The 20505-nt window shown below is 41.3% G+C and overlaps 1 protein-coding gene across 1 annotated transcript in view; it reads left to right on the top strand.

Annotated features, from left to right (window-relative positions):
* LOC140741032 (sodium channel protein type 4 subunit alpha-like) overlaps positions 1–20505 on the top strand; it is a 217281-nt gene that overhangs the window by 140401 nt on the left and 56375 nt on the right. Inside the window, exons 11-13 of the mRNA XM_073070669.1 lie at positions 3050–3325; positions 5605–5731; positions 19854–20092. Coding sequence (XP_072926770.1) covers positions 3050–3325; positions 5605–5731; positions 19854–20092 — 642 coding nt within the window. The remainder of the gene's footprint in view (positions 1–3049; positions 3326–5604; positions 5732–19853; positions 20093–20505) is intronic.

Below are 20505 nucleotides of genomic sequence, written 5' to 3'. Positions count from 1 at the left end.
ATGAGAATAGGTTGAGTGAACTCAGCCTTTTCTCCTTGGAGCAATGGAGAATGAGAGGTGACCTGATAGAGGTATAAAAGGTAATAAGAGGCATTGATTGTGTGGATAGTCAGAGGCTGAAATGGATAGCAATGAAAGGGCATAGTTTTAAGGTGCTTGGGAGTAAGTACAGAGGAGATGTCAGGGGTAAGTTTTTTATGCAGAGAGTGGTGAGTGCGTGGAATAGGCTGCCGACGGCGGTGGTGGTGGCGGATACAAGAGGGTCTTTTAAGAGACTCTTGGACAGGTATATGCTGCTTAGAAAAATAGAGGGCTATGGATAAGCCTAGGTAGTTCTAAAGTAAGGACATATTCAGCACAGCTTTGTGGGCTGAAGGGCCTGTATTGTGCTGTAGGCTTTCTATGTTCTAAATATTGATTCTTACTTGAATGAAGGTTCGGAGCGGGTCTTAAATATGTGGCTTAAAGATTGGTTTAATAAGAGGCTCAAGGACTGGTGTGAGAGAAATGGAAATAAATTCATGGGATTTTGCACCAGTGTTGGAGAAGGAGAGAGCTGTTCTGAGGGACTGGGCTCCACCAGCACCGTGCTGGGGCCAAGGTCCTGAAAAATTGAAGAAGAGCAGTGCATAGAGCTTTAAACTAAATTGTAGGGGGTGGTGGTAGCCAATACTATAAAGGAGTATTGGTTTATAGTATGCTTCTATAAACCAGAAGCATTTTTTAGATATATATACAGAGCAAAAATAAGACAAGAATGTACATTGGACCACTGGAGAATGACTGGAGAGGTAGCAATGGTGGATAAATAAATGGAAGATGAACTTAATAAGTAATTTGTATCAGTCTTCACTGTGGAAGACACTAGCAGTGTGCCTGAAATGCTAGAGTTTCAGGAAAAAGATAGGAGTGTACTTGTTAATACTAAGGAGAAGGTGCTTGGGAAGCTGAAAGGTCTGAAGGTAGATAATTCAGATGGATTACATGTGCTACACACCTGAAGTTCTGGAAAAGATTAATGAAGAGATTGTGGGGGCATTTGTAGAAATCTTTCAAGACTTGCGAGGTTCTGGATTGGTTCCTGAGGACTGGGAAATTGCAAATGTCATGTAAGAAAGAAGTGAGGCAAAAGACATAAAATTGTCACCCAGTGAGCCTGACTTCAGTGCTTGGAAAGATGTCCATTATTAAAGATGAGATTTTGGGGTACTTGAGGGGAAATCTTGCCTGAAGATGTATTTGAATTCTTTGAAGACGTAACAGGTAGGATAGACAAAGGAGAGTCAATGGATGTTGTGTACTTGGATTTTCAGAAGGCCTTTGATATGAACCCATGGTATTACAGGAAAGATACGAAGATGGATAGAAGATTGACTGACTGGCAGGAGGCAAAGAATGGGAATAAAGGGGATCTTTTCTGGTTGGCTGCCTGTGACTAGTGATGTTCCCCAGGGGTTGGTGTTGGGGCCACTCCTTTTCACATTATATATGTCAATGATTTGGATGATGGAACTGATAGTTTTGTGACCAAGCTTTCAGATGATACAAAGATAGATGCGTGGTGGTGGTAGTAGTGAGGAAGCAGGGAGTTTGAAGAAGGATTTAGACAGATTAGGAGATTGGGCAAAGAAGTGGCAGATTGAATATAGTGTGAAGAAATGCATGGTCATGCATCTTGGTAGAAGGATTAAAGGTGTAGAATATTTTCTAAATGGGAAATTAATTCAGAAATCAGAGGGGCAAAGGAACTTGGGAGTACTCATGCAGGATTTCCTTAAGGTTAACTTATCGGGTGGGTCAGCGGTAAGGAAGGCAAGTGCAATGTTTGCATTCTTTTTGAAAGGACTTGAACATAAGAGCAAGGATACGATGCTGAAACTTTATAAGGCATTAGTCAGACCACATTTGGAGTTTTGTGACCAGTTTAGGGCCCCTTATCTAAGAAACAATGTGCTGGAATTGGAGAGGGTCCAGAGGAGACTTATTAAAATGATTCCGGGAATGAAAAGGTTAATGTATGAGGGGTGTTTAATGGCTCTAGGCCCATACTCACTGGCGTTCAAAAAAATTAGGAAGGGCAATCTCACTAAAACCTACTGGATATTGAAAGGCCTAGATCAAGTGGACGTGGTGCGGATGTTTCCTACACTGGGACAGTAGGACTAGAAGGCACTGTCTCAGAATGGAGGGATGTCCATTTAGAACAGAGCTGAGGGGAAATGTCTTTAGCCAGAGGGTGGTGAATCTGTGTAATTCATTGCCATGGATGGCTGTGGAGGCCAAGTCATTTGGTATATTTAAAAAAGAGTTTGATAGGTTCTTAATTAGTAAGGGTATCAAAGGTTACGGGGAGAAGGCAGGAGAATGGGAAGGATAATAAATCAGCCATGATAAAATGGCAGAGCAGACACAATGGGCTGGAATGGCCTAATATGGCTTCTATGTCTTCTGGTCTTATCATCTTATCATTTCCAATACTCTGGATACCAAATCAAAGATTTCTGACATCAGTTATCCTTTTATCCCTGACACAATTTACACATCAATTTTACATTGGATGATGTAATTCTCTGATTAATATTCTTTTTGAAGTATTTCAGAGGAATTTAAGTTGAATTATTCAGGAATTACAACTGTAGCACATTCCCACAACAACAAAGTCTTTGCATGGCACAGTAGCACGTAATGAATGACTTATTCTTCTCTTTCGTCCTTGGTTATTCTCCCACAATTGCACCAGTTACCACCCCAAATCTGACAGCCACTTAATTCCTGAACCCTTGATGCTCAAGCCCAGGACCTTAAACCTTTCAATTCCCCTTGCTTGCCCTGATTAAAATGAATCACTGACCGTCAAGGCCCTTTGGATCCTTCTAATCTCCAGATTACTGAGACCACTAATGTGTACCTAGTTTCCATTACCCAGTGCCAGTTAGGTGCACCAGGTCAAACTCAATTCTCAGCATCGAGGCTTCTCACTTTATGAAGCATGTGTATGAAGACATGTTCAATACCAATAATACGTTGAAATGTGCATTTATTCCTTCAGCTGCATTCTGCTAAAGACCCGATCGGCAGCCACTACTCACTCGCAAGTGACAGTGTACAGAAAAAAGATGATTCCCACAGTGGTCCCATCGAGGATGAGTGTAGCATGGGAGAGGAAGGAGGGAGTCATCGAGCATCTCTGACTGTCCCACACACCAAGCCAGTCATCTCCGTTACAGTGAATGGAGTTGTTTCACAAGATACTGAAAATGGGACAGCACCCAATGGCAGGGTTTTGCCACCTGGACTCATGAATAAAGTAGACATGAGCAATGGAGTAAGTTACTTTTTATTTTGATTTCCTCATTGCGTTGACTAGTTTAGAGCATATGTTTCAGGAGTACAACAGGAAGGTAGCCATGGAAGAATAAGGTAGAGGAATACTCATGCATGGGAAAGAACTCAGAGAACTTGCAGATAAGTTAACTGTGGTTTAGATTCAGGTTTCACAAAACATTGGTCCATAGAAGCATAGTAATGTAATGGTCAGCACAACACTTTACAGTACCAGTGACCTGGGTTCGATTCCTGCCGCTACCCGTAAAGAGTTTCTACGTTCTCCTTGTGACTGCACGTATTTTCTCCAGGTTCTCCAGTTTCCTCCTACAGTCCAAAAATGTGCAGGTTGGTAGGTCAATTGGTCATTGTAAATTGTCCCACAACTAGACTAGGAATAAATTGGTGATAGCTGGGCGGTGCTGCTCGAAGAACCGAAAGGGCCTAATCTGTGCTGTATCTCAATAAATAAATACATAAATAAATGAAATTTATCTACAATGTACATTTAGGAGTAATGTACCTTGCTTCCTCCAACGAATTTTACAAAAAGATGTTATGGAAATTATAATCTTGTACTACTTTGGTGATGGAATAATTGAAGGGGAAGAAACTGCTTCTGCAAATAAATCATTATTATCATAGGTTAAAAGAGCACTGAAGCAGGTTATTTGGCCCATTGATTTTGTGCTGACCATCAATCATCCATTTATACTAACTCTGCTAATTCTACATTAGGCCCATTTTTTTTATCCTTCCCACATTCCCATTAGGTCCCACCAAAACCATCACCCTCTGTCACCCCCACTTGTTAACCAAAGGATTTAATTTCAAGTTCATTTAAAAATAATTGGAAGGAATTTGAGTAGAAATTTCATTCTCCAGAAAGCAAGATGAACAGAAATTTGCTCCAAGTAAATTTTCTGCAGAGCAAAGCCATTATTTTTGATGCCGAACACAAACTTTGTTCTCAAGGTACCAAATCATACATCACCACCATACCAATCCCCGGCCGCACCTTGACACTTTTTGAGGGAGAACCAAACTGTTTCTAACCTGAATGGATTTGTGTGCCAAGGTCTTCAGTTCCTTGATGTTTTCTAAAATATTCCCAGTCATTCTATATCAGGGGTTCCCAACCTGGGGTCCATAGACCCGTTGCTTAATGGTATTGGTCCAAGGCATAAAAAAAAGTTGGGAACCCTTGCTCTATAAGTTTACCTTTATTAGGACTCCTAAAGTGCATCTCCTCACATTTGGGATTAAATTCCACCTGTCATTGCTCTGCGCAATTTACCAATTGATTAATACCTTTCTGTAAGCTAGGACTATCCTCCTCACTATCAACACTGTTACATTTGTGACAAAAACCATAACAAAACTATTCAGCATGTTTATGATCATTTCTGGGATTTCAAGAACAGTTCCAAGAAGATTGAGAGGAGATTTGATAGAGGTATACAAAGTTATGAAGGGTATAGATAGGGTAAATGCAGTCAGGCTTTTTCCACTGAGGTTGGATGGGACTACAACTAGCAGTCATGGGTTAAGGGTGAAAGGTGAAATGTTTTAATGGTAGAGAAACTTCTTCACTCAGAGGGTCATGAGAGTGTGGAATGAGTTGCCAGTGCAAGTGATGCTGGTGCATGCGAGCTTGATTTCAATGTTTAAGAGAAGTTTGGATAGGTACATGGATGGTAGGGGTATAGAGAGCTATGGTCCCAGTGCAGGTTGGTGGGAGTAGGCAGTTTAAAAATTTTGGTGTGGACTAGATAGGCTGAAGGGCCTGTTTCTGTGCTGTGCTTTTCTATGACTTTATGACTCTGTGCTACCATTAATCAGATAATAATGTCAATGAACAGAGTACTAAAGAGCTGTTTTTTTTCCAGTGTTGTAGTGCAGTCAATTTACCCAATTATTGCAAAACTAAAACATCAATTGCTTTCACAAACTTGAAAAAATCTGCAGATGCTGGAAATCCAAGCAACACACACAAAAATGCTGGAGGAACTCAGCAGGCCAGGCAGCATCTATGGAGAAAGGTACAGGCGATGTTTTGTGCTGAGACCCTTCAGGTCTGCTGAAGGGTCTTAATCCGAAACATCAACTGTTTACTCTTTTCTATAGCTGCTGCCTGGCCTGCCGAGTTCCTCCAGCATTTTGTGTGTGTTGCTATCAATTGCTTTGCTTTATTGTCTAAGAATATGTTCATTGGCAATGGCATTGGTTTTTGATTCACAACCAATATCTTGTTCTGAATTTCTACCTGCTCCTTTGTAGGTATCTGGTAGGGATGCTGATGACGAAATCCCTGGGTCAAAACATACCTCCCTGTTTCTAGAAGAACCAGCATCCTCAAAGAAAGATGGGAGTGTAGCCAGTGTGTACAGTAATGCTGTACTAGATGGTAAGATCCTTCTACATTTGAAAAGGAATCAAAGATTGTATAAACTTTAGTGTGAAGTGAAAACAGAAAATGCCAGAGATACTCAGGTCAAGCAGCATCCACAGAGAGAGAAACAATGTTAATGTTTGTCAAATGACATTGTTCAGATGACAGGTCACTAAACTGAAACATTCACTGCTTCTCTCTTTACAGGTGCTGAGTATCTCCTGATTTTTGTTTTCTAGCTCCTTCTGCAAGTTGTTCATAAGCATTCCAGCTCTGATAGATTAATTTGATCCTCATTTAGTGCTTGACCAGTTCTTTCCATGATTTGAAAGAAAAAAAATGCATGAAGAGAAAGGAATTAAAGACAGTGTTTGTTTTGGCGCAGAATTGCTGTCTATTGCTCCTTGTTCTTCCAGCATGACCTCCAGCAGAGTTTCCTGCTTGGAGGTCAGCTCCAAGTCTCAGTTCAGGCAACCTGGTGCATACACAGAACAGTTTTGGACAACCTGAGGGTTCCTGCCCCAGACTCGCTGTCTTTTTTTTTTAATTAGTTTTTTTATACATTTTCTACATAGCTACAGATTAAAAAAACCCAAATCAAAATTAACATTGATAGTGCAAAAATAAACATACAATAATATAATACAAAGAAAGATAATTGAGAAAGCACCCAAATTGAAGACATGTAAGATTAGTATCCTCCCCAAGCCCCGCAACAAAAAAAACTCCAGACCAACCACAACACAATATAGAGAATATAAATCAGGACAATCAAACCCCCAAAACTGTAAATATACTTAGCAACAGAAGATATTAATGCCTACTACCAACAAAAAAAAAGAGCTGAAAGCAAGGGACCGAAAAAAAGCCCTAGTCAAGAGGAAGGTTATGAAAGTACTCAATAAAAGGTCCCCAGACCTTATGGAACTTTAAATCCGAATTAAGGACTGAATAATGAATTTTTTCAAGGTCTAAGCAGGCCATAATATCGTTAAGCCATTGAGCATGCGTGGGCAGGGCAACATCTCTCCATCTAAGGAGGATTAAACATCTAGCCAGGAGAGAGGCAAAAGATAATATTCGACACTTAGTCGAATTCAGACGTAAATCTGTCTCACCCCAGAAACCGAACAAAGCAATTTAAGGGTTAGGTTCTAGGTGGTGATTCAGAATATGCGATAACGTTATGAAGACATCTTTCCAAAATTTCTCCAAGCTAGGACAAAGCCAGTACATATGAATGAGAGAGGCCTCGCCCCTTTTGCATTTATCACAAAGCGGACTAATGTTAGGGTAAAATCGAGATAATTTAGATTTAGACATATGGGCTCTATGAACAATCTTAAGCTGTAAAAGGCAATGGCGACCACAAAGAGAGGTTGAATTAACCAATTTGAGAATCGAGTCCCAAGTCTCATCAGATAAGGAGGAATTTAAATCATGCTCCCATGCCATTTTAATTTTATCCACAGGGGCACGTCGTAAGGCTGCTAATTTATCACGAATAAATGATATTAAACCTTTACCTAGTGGATTAATAGAAAGAAATAAGTCCATAACATTTTTCTCAGGCATTTCAGGGAAGTTAGGAATTAAAGGAGTAATAAAGTGTCTAATTTGGAGATATCTAAAAAAATGAGCATTGGGCAGATTGAACTTAGCAGAGAGCTGTTGAAAAGAAGCGAAGCGATTATCAACAAAAAGATCTTCAAAATGTCTAATGCCCTTCCTATACCAATCATGGAATGCTGAGTCATACGTAGTAGGTAAAAAAAGGTGATTATGTAAGATAGGGCTAGAAAAGGAAAAACCATGGAAACCATAAAATTTCCTAAACTGAGCCTGTATACACAGAGTGTGTCTAACAAGAGGATTAACTATTAATCTGGACAAACTACTAGGGAGTACAGAGCCAAGAAGTGCAGAGATAGATAATTCTTTAGTGGAGCTCAACTCCATTGCCACCCAATTAGGGTGCTCGGGTTGGCCATGAAAAAAAGACCAAAAGGTAGCACAACGTATATTGGCTGCCCAATAATATAAACGAAAGTTAGGTAAAGCCATGCCACCCTCCTTTTTAGATTTTTGGAGATAACCTTTATTAATTCTAGAGCGCTTATTCTTCCACAGATATGACAATAATAGTCTAAGGAATCAAAAAAAGATTTAGGAATAAAAATTGGGATTGATTGAAATAAATATAAAAGTTTAGGGAGAACATACATTTTAACAACATTAATACGACCTACCAAAGACATAGAAAGAGGTGACCATTGTAACAGAATCTGTTTAATAGTATATGAAAGATTGGCAAAATTTTCACGAAAGAGATCTTTAAACTTCCTTGTGACCGTAATCCCAAGATAAGTAAATTGGTTATGAACTACTTTAAAAGGGAGATCACGAAATGTTAATTCTTGTGCTTCTTTATTAATTGGGAAAAGTTCGCTCTTATGTAAATTAAGTTTATATCCAGTGAGCCGCCTAAACTGGTCAAGAAGTGAAAACAATGGAGGTAAGGATGTAGACGGATTTGAAAGAAAAAGTAATAAGTCATCGGCATAAAGAGAAGCTTTATGCTCAACACCCCCTCTCCAAATCCTGGTCAGTTCAGGACAATTTCGAAATGCTATCGCCAAGGGTTCTATAGCCAAATCAAAGAGAAAGGGACTTAAAGGGCATCCCTGACGGGTGCCACGTTTGAGGTTAAATAACTGGGATTTCTGAAAATTAGTTAAAACAGAGGCAGTAGGACACAAATACAGCAATTTAATCCAAGAGATAAAAATTTGACTGAAGTCAAATTTTTCTAAAACTGCAAAAAGGTAGTTCCACTCTATACGATCAAATGCTTTCTCCGCATCGAGGGAAATAACACATTCAGGAATCCCAGAAGGAGGTGAATATAAAATGTTAAATAAGCGTCGCATGTTAAAAAAAAGGAGACGGTTTTTAATAAAACCAGTTTGATCATCGGAAATAATAGAGGGAATAACAGTTTCTAATCGATAAGCCAAGACTTTGGCCAAGATTTTAACATCAACATTAAGCAAAGAAATCGGCCTATACGAGGAAAACTCTGTTGGGTCTTTACCCTTTTTTAATAAAAGAATAATAGATGCCTCATTAAAGGAGGGTGGCAATTGGCCATACCTAAACAAGTCAGATAATACTGAGAGTAACTGAGGAGAGAGAAGTGAAGAGAATGATTTATAAAATTCTACAGGGAACCCATCAGGTCCAGGAGATTTCCCTGAAGACAATGCAGAAATTGCAAAAGATATTTCTTCTGATGATATAGGCGCATTAAGTTTGGCTTTAAAATCAGATGAAATCGAAGGAATATTCAGATTATTTTAAAAATGGTCAACAGAGATATTGTCATTCAAAGATTCAGAGGAATAAAGTGGAGAGTAGAAATTTTTAAATGAGTCATTGATTTCTAGGTGATCCGATGTAAGGTCACCATTCTCCTTCCGGATCTTTGTAATATGTTGTTTGGCTTTGGAACGCCTCAACTGATTGGCTAGAAATTTAAGACTCGCTGTCTATTGAAGCGGCCATTGTGATGTCTTTGACATCCAGAAGCATTTGACTACACTCTGGGCTCATAAGAAATGGATAATGTTTAATTAATTTTACTTATAAAGAGCTAAGATACAGTATACACAAAGACAAGAAAAAAATCAGCTGAAATAATTGAATCTGACTTGAATGAATAATTCAAACAATTAGAACTTTGTTGAGGAAACCAGTGAAAGGGGATGTGTACTTCAGCCAATGTTAATCCAGTGAAGAGTGAGTGCCAGAACTCAAACTGGAAATTCTGGACAGGATTTGCTGTTTTATTGAATTCCGTGAGCAGCCTACTGGAGCAGAACAGGGGCAGCCACAATTGACAGGTGCAGGGAAGTAGAAACCACTATCAGTTGACAACCACAGTAGACATGGACAAGAAATTTCCATGGGCTTACCTAGGCAAGTCTTAGGGTTAGTGCTGACTTCTGAATGATGAAAGGTCTTTTCCATTTGCTTTCAAGTAAAATATATTGACGTATAACTTCTGTTATTCCCTAAAAATTGGCAATTAATGGAAAAAAACCATAAAAGGACTCAAGTTGTCCCCTAAAGCCCAGCTAGTTCCTTAATGAATCTCCCTTCCTGGACTGTTTACTGTTACCCTTGTCTTCCACACTGGAGGATGAGTGATGCCCTCAAGTCTCTCAGTGCTGCCATGTCAAAGTTGTTAATGTCCATGGAACACATTATAACAATAAAAAATGCAGAAATATTTTCCACGGAGCGACATGGCGCCACAGTATAGTGTAGCAGTTAGCACGACGCAATTACAGTTCAGGGTGTTTCACAGTTCAGAGTTTTTTTCTGGCGGCATTCTGTAAGGTATCCCTGTATGTCCTCCCTGTGGAATGTGTGCCATTTCCCCGGGTGCTCCAGTTTCATCTCACAGTCCAAAGACTTACTGGGTAGGTTAATTGGTCATTGTAAATGGGTCCATGATTAGGTTAGGGTTAATCGGGTTGGTCAGGGGTTGCTGGTGTGACATGGCTCAAAGGGCCAGAAAGGCCTACTCTGTGCAGGAACACTAACAAATTATCTCTTCAAAGATTTAGCTTATGCAAGTTTCACATGGCCATTTCTTTTGGCTTCATTCTGATATGAAGAAAATCAGAGTCAGAGAGTCATAGAAAACTACAGGACAGAAACAGGCCCTTCGATCCATCTAGTCCATGCCAAACCATTTAAGCTGCTACTCCCATTGACCTGCACCGGAACCATAGCCCTCCAGACCCTTCCCACCTAAGTACCTACCCAAACTTCTCTTAAACATTGAAATCGAGCTCATATCCATCAAATGCACCACCTTCTGAGTGAAGACGTTTCTCATTTTCCCCTTAAACTTTTCACCTTTCACCCTTAACCCTGTCCTCCAGTTGTAGTTTCACCCAACATGTTGGAAAAAACATGCTTACATTTACCCTATCTATACTCCTCAATTTTATATACATCTATCAAATCCCCCCCTCAATCTTTTATGTTCCAAGGAATAAAGTCCTAACCTATTTAACCTTTCCTCCAGTCCCAACAACATCCTCATAAATTTTTTCTGTACTCTTTCAATCTTATTTACATCTTTCCTGTAGGTAGGTAGATCAAAACTGCACACAATACTCCAAATAAGGCCTCACCAATGTCTTATACAACTTCAAGATAACATCCCATCTCCTGTACTCCTTACTTTGATTTATGAAGACCAATGTGCCAAAAGCTTTCTTTACAACCCTATCTACCTGTGATGCCACTTTCAATGAATCGTATACCTCTATTCCCAGATCCCTTTGTTCTACCACACTCCTCAGAGCCTGACTGCTCACTGTGTCAGACCTACTCTGATTAGTCCTACCCAAGTGCAACAGCTAACACTTGCCTGCATTAAATTCCATCTGCCATTTTTCAGCCCATTTTTCCCAGCTGGTCCAAATCCCTCTGCAAGCTTTGATAGTTTCCCCTTGCTGCCCACTACATCCCCAATCTAAGTGCCATCTGTGAAATTCTTATCCAATTAACCAGATTATCATCCGGACTATTGATATAGATGACAAACAACAACAAACCCAGCACCAATCCCTGCAGCACAGCACTAGTGTAGGCCTCCAGTCAGAGTGGCAACCCTCTTCTACTACTGTCTGACTTCTCCCACAAAGTCAACATCTAACTTCATACTAACTCCTCGTAGATGTGCAGCAAGCTGGAGGAGCTGGGAAAATGAAAAACCGTAGACGTTCAGGTTTTAATGAGAGTTAATTGCAAGTTCTTAAAGCTACACAGACATTTTTAAGGTCAAAATCATTTAAATTTTGGAACTGATAAAATGTTTTTTTTTCTAGTTATTCCCAGCATTTGCCAAGACAAAAGGAAAAGTCTAAAAAAGAAACTGACAATAAGACAGGAAATTTTTCAAAATTCTGTAAACACCTTTTTTTGAATGATTTCCACAGGCAGTTCTTTTAGGACAGAATTTAAAACTTCTCTTTGCTAATTATCGATTGTTGGTTATGTGCTGTGTCGTATACAATCAAGTGGAGACTAAGAATCATGAGCTTTGAAATTTTTGCGGAAATCTTTGGAACTTACAAAGGTTCCTGCCACTGTCTGTAAGGAATTTGTACATTCTCACCGTGACTGTGTCGGTTTTCTCCCACAGTCCAAAGATGTACAGGTTGGTAGGTTAATTGGTTATTGTAAATTGTCACATGATTAGGCTAGGATTAAATTGGGGATTGCTGGGCAGCACGGTTGAGGGGCTGGAAGGGCCTATTCCGCAGTTCCTCAATAAAGCAAAAAAAAGACTATTCCGTGTTGTATCTCAATAAAATAAAAGACAACAAATACATCTTTGCTCAGATCCAGAGTAATCGCTGTGTTTGAGTGCACCACCACTCTTTCTTTTCCTGTGTCCTACTTTCACTCATAAAGCCCATCATCTCTCTGGATTCTCCCACTAAGGTTAATTTACAGTAGACAATAGACAGTAGGTGCAGGAGTAGGCCATTCGGCCCTTCTAGCCAGCACCGCCATTCACTGTGATCATGGCTGATCAAACACAATCAGTACCCCGTTCCTGCCCTCTCCCCAAATCCCTTGACCCCGCTATCTATAAGAGCTCTATCTAACTCTGTCTTGAATGCATCCAGAGACTTGGCCTCCACTGCCTTCTGGGGCAGAGCATTCCACATATCCACCACTCTCTGGGTGAAAGAGTTTTTCCCGCATCTCTGTTCTAAATGGCCTACCCCTTATTCTTAAACTGTGGCCTCTAGTTCTGGACTCACCCATCAGTGGGAACATGCTTCCTGCCTCCAGCATGTCCAATCCCTTAATAATCTTATATGTTTCAATCAAATCTCCTCTCATCCTTCTAAATTCCAGTGTATACAAGCCCAGTAGCTCCAATCTTTCAACATATGACAGTCCCGCCATTCCGGGAATTAACCTTGTGAACCTACGCTGCACTCCCTCGATAGCAAGAATGTCCTTCCTCAAATTTGGAGACCAAAACTGCACACAATACTCCAGGTGGGGTCTCACCAGGACCCTGTACAGCTGCAGAAGGACCTCTTTACTCCTATACTCAATTCCTCTTGTTATAAAAGCCAGCATGCCATTAGCTTTCTTCACTGCCTGCTGTACCTGCATGCTTGCTTTCGTTGACTGATGTACAAGACCACCTAGATCTCATTGTACTTCTCCTTTTCCTAACTTGACTCCATTTAGATAATCTGCCTTCCTGTTCGTTATCCACTTTGATGGCAACTCACATTTATCCACATTAAACTGCATCTGCCATACATTTGCCCACTCACCCAACCTGTCCAAGTCACCCTGCATTCTCATAACATTCTCCTGACATTTCACACTGCCACCCAGCTTTGTGTCATCAGCAAATTTGCTAATGTTACTTTTAATCCCTTCATCTAAATCATTAATGTATATTGTAAACAGCTGCGGTCCCAGTACCGAACCTTGCGGTACCCCACTGGTCACAGCCTGCCATTCTGAAAGGGACCCGTTAATCACTACTCTTCGTTTCCTGTCAGCCAGCCAATTTTCAATCCATGTCAGTACTCTGCCCCCAATACCATGTGCCCTAATTTTGCCCACTAATCTCCTATGTGGGACTTTATTAAAAGCTTTCTGGAAGTCCAGGTACACTACATCCACTGGCTCTCCCTTGTCCATTTTCATAGTTACATCCTCAAAAAACTCCAGAAGATTAGTCAAGCATGATTTTCCCTTCATAAATCCATGCTGACTCAGACTGATCCTTCTACTGCTATCCAAATGTGTCGTAATTTCCTCTTTTATAATTGACTCCAGCATCTTTCCCACCACTGACATCAGGCTAACCGGTCTATAATTCCCTGTTTTCTCTCTCCCTCCTTTCTTGAAAAGTGGGACAACATTAGCCACCCTCCAATCAGCAGGAACTGTTCCTGAATCTATAGAACATTGGAAAATGATTACCAATGCGTCCACGATTTCTAGAGCCACCTCCAAGTACCCTGGGATGCAGACCATCAGGTCCCGGGGACTTATCAGCCTTCAGACTCAGTCTATCCAACACCATTTCTTGCCTAATATAAATTTCCTTCAGTTCATCCTTTACCCTAGTTCCTTTGGCCACTATTACATCTGGGAGATTGTTTGTGTCTTCCCTAGTGAAGACAGATCCAAAGTACCTGTTCAACTCATCTGCCATTTCCTTGTTCCCCATAATAAATTCACCCGTTTCTGTCTTCAATGGCCCAATTTTGGTCTTAACTATTTTTTTTGCTATTCACATACCTAAAGAAGCTTTTACTATCCTCCTTTATATTCTTGACTAGTTTACCTTCGTACCTCATTTTTTCTTGGCGTATTGCCTTTTTTGTTACCTTCTGTTGCTCTTTAAAAGCTTCCCAGTCCTCCGGTTTCCCACTCATCTTTGCCATGTTATACTTTTTATTTTTATACTGCCCTTTACTTCCCTCGTCAGCCACAGCCACCCCTTACTCCCCCTTAGGATCTTTCTTCCTCTTTGGAATGAACCGATCCTGCACCTTCTGCTTTATTTCCAGAAATACCTGCCATTTTTGTTCCACTGTCTTCCCTGCTAGGGTATTGCTCCATTGAACTTTGGCCAGCTCCTCCCTCATACCTCCATAGTTCCCTTTGTTCAACTGTAATACTGACACATCCGATTTTCCCTTCTCCTTCTCAAATTGTAGGTTAAAACATATATTATGGTCACTACCTCCTAATGGTTCCTTTACCTTGAGGTCCCTGATCAAATCCGGTTCATTGCACAACACAATCTAGAATTGCCTTCTCCCTGGTAGGCTCCAGTACAAGCTGTTCTAAGAATCCATCTCGGAGGCACTCCACAAACTCCCTTTCTTGGGGTCCAGTACCATGCTGAATCTCCCAGTCTACCTGCATGTTGAAAACCCCCATGACAACTGTATCATTACCTTGGTGACATGCCAATTTTAACTCTTCATTCAACTTACCCTACATCCAGACTGCTGTTTGGGGGCCTGTAGATAACTCCCATTAGGGTCTTTCTACCCTTAGAATTTCTCAGTTCTATCCATACTGACTCTACATCCCCTGATTCTATGTCCCCCCTCGCAAGGGACTGAATATCATTCCTCACCAACAGAGCCACCCCACCCCCTCTGCCAGTCAGTCTGTCCTTTCGATAAGATGTATATCCTTAAATATTCATTTCCCAGGCCCTGTCTGCTTGAAGCCATGTCTGTTACTCCCACAATATCGTACTTGCCAATTTCCAACTGAGCCTCAAGCTCATCTACTTTATTCCTTATACTTCGTGCATTCGTGCATTCATATAATACTTTTAATTCGTTACTCCTCTCCTTTCATATCAATTCCTATTTCACAGCCATACTGTATGATCTCTTCTTGAGCTTTCTACTCCATTGATTCTGTTGTCCTTTTTAAACTTTTCTTATTTTCACTTTCCCTTTAACTCCATCCTTATATTTCCAGTTCTTCCCCTCCCCCCCCCCCCCCCACTACTTAGTTTAAACACATCCGTGTTGCAGTGGCAAACCTGTCTGCCAGAATGCTGGTCCCCTGCCTATTAAGGTGCAACCCGTCGCTTTTGTACAATTAATCCCTACCCCAAAACAGATCCCAGTGGTCCAAGAATGTAAATCCTTGCTTCCTGCACCATTTCCTCAGCCACACATTCAGATCCATTATCTCCCTGTTCCTGCCCTCTCCAGCACGAGGAACTGGAAGCAAACCAGAGATAACCACCCTGGAAGTCCTGCTTTTCAGCCTTCTTCCGAGTTCTCTGAAGTCCCGCTGCAGAATGTCCTTCCTCTTCTTCCCGATGTCATTTGTGCCGACATGCACTACCACTTCCGGCTGTTCACCTTCACCCTTGAGGATTATAGACAATAGGTGCAGAAGTAGACCATTCAGCCCTTCGAGCCTGCACCACCATTTTGAGATCTTGGCTGATCAATTCCTATCAATACCCGGTTCCTGCCTTGTCCCCATATCCCTTGATTCCCCTATCCATAAGATACCTATCTAGCTCCTTCTTGAAAGCATCCAGAGAATTGGTCTCCACTACCTTCCAAGGCAGTGCATTCTAGACCCCCACAACTCTCTGGGAGAAGAAGTTTTTCCTTAAATCTGTCCTAAATGACCTACCCCTTATTCTCAAACCATGCCCTCTGGTACTGGACTCTCCCAGCATCTGGAACATATTTCCTGCCTCTATCTTGTCCAATCCCTTAATAATCTTATATGTTTCAATCAGATCCCCTCTCAATCTCCTTAATTCCAGCGTGTACAAGCCCAGTCTCTCTAACCTCTCTGCGTAAGACAGTCCAGACATCCCAGGAATTAACCTCGTGAATCTACGCTGCACTTCCTCTACAGCCAGGATGTCCTTCCTTAACCCTGGAGACCAAAACTGTACACAATACTCCAGGTGTGGTCTCACCAGGGCCCTGTACAAATGCAAGAGGATTTCCTGCAATCGGTCCATGATGTCCTGGATCCTAGCACCAGGGAGGCAACACACCATCCTTAAATCTCACCTGTTGCCATAGAAACCCCTTTCCATACCTCTTACTATGGAGTTCCCTACTACCACGGCTCTTCCTGATGTCTGACTCCTCGGCTCTGCTTCTGCACCAATTTTCGGCTCACAGACCTGTCCACCTCTCAGACTGGCAGTATCTTCCATCCTGACAGCTTCCAAGAAGGTGAACCTGTTTACAAGAGGTACATCCCCTGGGGTTCCCTGTACTTCAAGCATCCTTTCCTTCCTCATCATCACCCCCTTTCTCTCTTCCAGTATCCTCAGTGTAACAACCTCACTGTAGGTCCTGTCCAGAAAACCCTCATTTTCACAGATAAACCTGAGGTCATCCAGTTCTTTCTTCAGTGCTGCAACATGCTCCTTCAGAAGCTGAATCTGGACACACTTTCCACAGCTGTAGCAGCCAGGGGCACCATCAGTGTCCCTGACCTCCCACATCATGCACATAGCACACTGAATCAGCTCAGCAGTCATGTCTTCACCCTCTGCAATTGTGCCTGACTTAGTCTCCTCACCAAAGACTCTCAAGCCAAAGTCTAGCACTTTTCACACCAGGCACTTCCCAACAGGCTGCTCTATAAGAGCTCTCCCTCTTTTTATTTGCTTGAGCTTTGCAAGCTGCAAGGTCACCTGACCTCGATTGCCCAATCAGCTGTTTTCTGCTGAGTCTGAGCTATTCAAATCTTGATTGCCAATCAACTGCTAATCAATTCTTGATTGCACTATCCAACTGCCAAAATCTCTCGAGCCAAAGACTAGCACTTTTCACACCAGGCACTTCCCTCGACCAGGCCGTTTCCCGACAGGCCGCTCTGCTAGAGCTCAACTTACTAGTCAACTTACATACAAGTAAGCCTTTCAGATATGGGAGGAAACCAGAGCAGTCCACCTCATATACAATAGATATGTATGTGGTGTGTGTTCCATGCAGAGTACCCGACGTTGGGATTACACTGGATCGTTTGAGGTGGCTGGAATGTAGAATAACTGCAGCACCACTATCCTACCCTAATGTACAAGGAATACTGCTGTCATGATGTACGCTGGCAATATCGAAACCCAAGTACGGAGGAAAGACAGACTCTGATGTAGAGATGGTAACAAGAGTTTATTCATAATAATTTCAAAGAACATCAGTGGCTCGGCTGAGCGACATCACAAGAAGTAACATTCTCAAAACTAGGACCCCATGATTAACACTAATCAGGCATCCGCTTAAATTATACAAGTAACACGGAATTCCTGAGCCTATCAAAATAAGCTAAACAAGCTTAAACAGAAAGCATCAGGAGACAGAATTACAAAGAGTGAGTAGTTTGAGAAAAACACAAGGAAACCAAACGATTAATGACTCTCGTTAAACAACAATGAACTAATTCAGATGTTCTAAAAATTTCAGAGCTCAACATTCTCCAGCGCCCCACAAAGGCCTAAAGAACTCATTACAACTGTATCCATTTGCAGACTGCACTCCAAAGTCTCCACATGGAGGGAGTATGATTGGGAAATCTTCACTATTAGTTTGAATGGAGAAGAATCACAGTGAGGGACTAAGATTAGTTATAGTATCTTTAGATTTACCTCATTTGTTTAAGTTTATGTAAATGGGGTGTGCTTTTTAATTATTTGTATTTTTAAAATAATAATGATCCCTACATTTTTTGTAAATTTGAATATATTGAAATAATTTGGATACTTTTTGATTGCTTCTGAATATCAGAAATATTCAGAAACATTCATGGCTCTTGACAGTTTTGACAGTCAGCAATGACATTTACATCACAGAAAGCTCTGTTGCTGCACAGGGCCTCCTCATGACAATTGAAGGCAGCTTTTCTCAGCAAGTCCCAAACTGAGAAACCAGTGAAGGTAAGTGCATTTTTTGTCTGCATGTCAGTGCCAACTGCATGCAGCTCCCCACTGACCAGAAATTCTGGGTTATTGGAACACAATTCCCTCCCAGTGATTGTTTTCTTTTAATCCATTCCCAGGATGTGAGCATTGCTGGTAAATCAGCATTAATTATCCATGGAAGGTGATGGTGAGCTGTCTTTTGGATCCATATGGTGAAGGTATTCCCATAGTGATATTAAATAGGGTAATCCAGGAAGGTGGTCCAGTGACAATGGTGAAATGTGAACACTTGTGTTCCTTATCACATTCTGCTTTTGTTCTTCTGGGTAATGGAGGTTACAGGCTTAGGAATTGTTGTCAAAGATTCTTTGACAAGTTTTTTTTATAAATAGTTGATATTGTAATCAAATTGTGCCAGTGTTTGAGGGAGAGGGTATTTAAAATAGTAGGTAGGTTCAAATCAAACAGGCTGGTTTGTTGTAATTGGTGGTCATGCTTCCTGAGTGCTGAAGGTTCATCATCCTCCTGACTCATACCTCGTAACATGGTGGAAAGATGTTCAGGAGTCAAGAGGCCCAGTCCTTCACCACTCTGCTCTCCCTTATTAACCACCATCCCTCCTGCTGGCTATTGATTTTATTCTTTGAGGCTCTGTTGACCATAAATGGTATATGCCACCTGAAAACTAAAAGCATTCTCACTCACTGTCATCTCAGCTTTTCTCTTTTCTGTATTGCATCAAAGCTTCAATGATGTCTGGAGCTGAGTAAATTTAAACCTTAGTATTTTGATGTAAGGTCAGCAAGTATTTTATTAAACGAAAGTTAACAGGAATTAGGAATCATGGAAAAGGCAATCAGTTTGTGGACTTTTGAAATTTTAACATGGAAATGGTATTTATTAGGGGTGATGCTATAGATGGGGTGGCGAGGTGGAGATATGTCTCTACCAAAAGAGGTGTAAGGTGGTCCTTCCCTCCACTGGCCTGCAGGTCACTATTGGGTGAGGTGTAGCACCTGCTTAACCCCCCCCCCCAGTAGGGTCACAGGGTCATGTGAAGCCATGGGAGCAAGTGGTGGATGGTCACACGAGCAGGTGGTGCAGGTTATGTGACCACTGATGCCAGGCAGACAATCTCTGAAGGATATTGATAATGTCTGGGGTCACCCGTCTTGTAAAGACACTGCCCAGAAGAAGCCAATGGAAACCACTTCTGTAGAAAAAATTGCCAAGAACAGTCATAGTCATGTGACCATGACCACACATGTCATACTGCACAGTTCATAATGATGATGATGATTATTGAATATCCAGGAGTTATTTGGATATTGGACTCAAGGTACAGATTATGTGTGATCTCACTATTTAACTAGCTGGCAGGACTGATTTAGTATTGACTGAACTCCTGCTGCTTTATTTAACGGAGGGATCTTAACCATCTAAAAACAATAGGAAATCCCAATGTGTTAAATTCTATGACTCAAATTCCTTGTGTTTTTTTTGTTCTTCAAGCACTGCACTGAATGGAGGCATTTGGAACAATTAATATTGATTTACCCCTGCACGCTGATACAAATGCTCTGTTTTTATTCCAAGGTGATTCAGAAGGTTGACAGATTCCTTGTTATTTATGTTCTGCAGAATTAGAAGAGGCACATCATAAATGCCCTCCCTGGTGGTACAAATTTGTCAAACCAGCGCTAATTTGGGATTGCTGCCTACTCTGGGTGAAGTTCAAAGAACTCATGAAGTTTATTGTGATGGACCCATTTGTGGATCTGGGGATCACAATTTGTATTGTGCTGAACACTCTCTTTATGGCTATGGAGCACTATCCCATGACAGAGAGCTTTGAAAGCATGTTGTCCGTTGGGAATCTGGTGAGTATTTGCCCGACAAAAGTTGCTGGTTTATCTTGTAGAACTATTAAGATGAATAAATATTGCACCTCACCTTCACTGTCACCTCATGTTCCACATGTGTAGTCTACAATCTAAAGACATGCACATTGCATTTTCCAATTTAAGGTAAGCCTCAGCTTCTGTGTTCCCGTCACCCTTTCCTTCTGATTCATTTATGGTCCACTTTTTTTTGTTCTGTTTCCCATACCACCCCACCTCACCCAGTTTCATCCCCCCTCCCCTTCCTGGTTCCATCCACACTTTTCACCCACTGTATCCTGTCTCCATTATGGTTCCATTTGCCTTTCACCTCTCTCTTAATGGTTCCTATAATCACCTTCCTTACTTATAGCTTTTATGTTCCCTATTATCCCCTCCAGGCTGTCTCCACC

This window comes from Hemitrygon akajei, chromosome 18 (genome assembly GCF_048418815.1).
Source record: "Hemitrygon akajei chromosome 18, sHemAka1.3, whole genome shotgun sequence".
Lineage (NCBI taxonomy): Eukaryota > Metazoa > Chordata > Chondrichthyes > Myliobatiformes > Dasyatidae > Hemitrygon > Hemitrygon akajei.
This window is presented reverse-complemented; position numbering and strand designations above follow the sequence as displayed.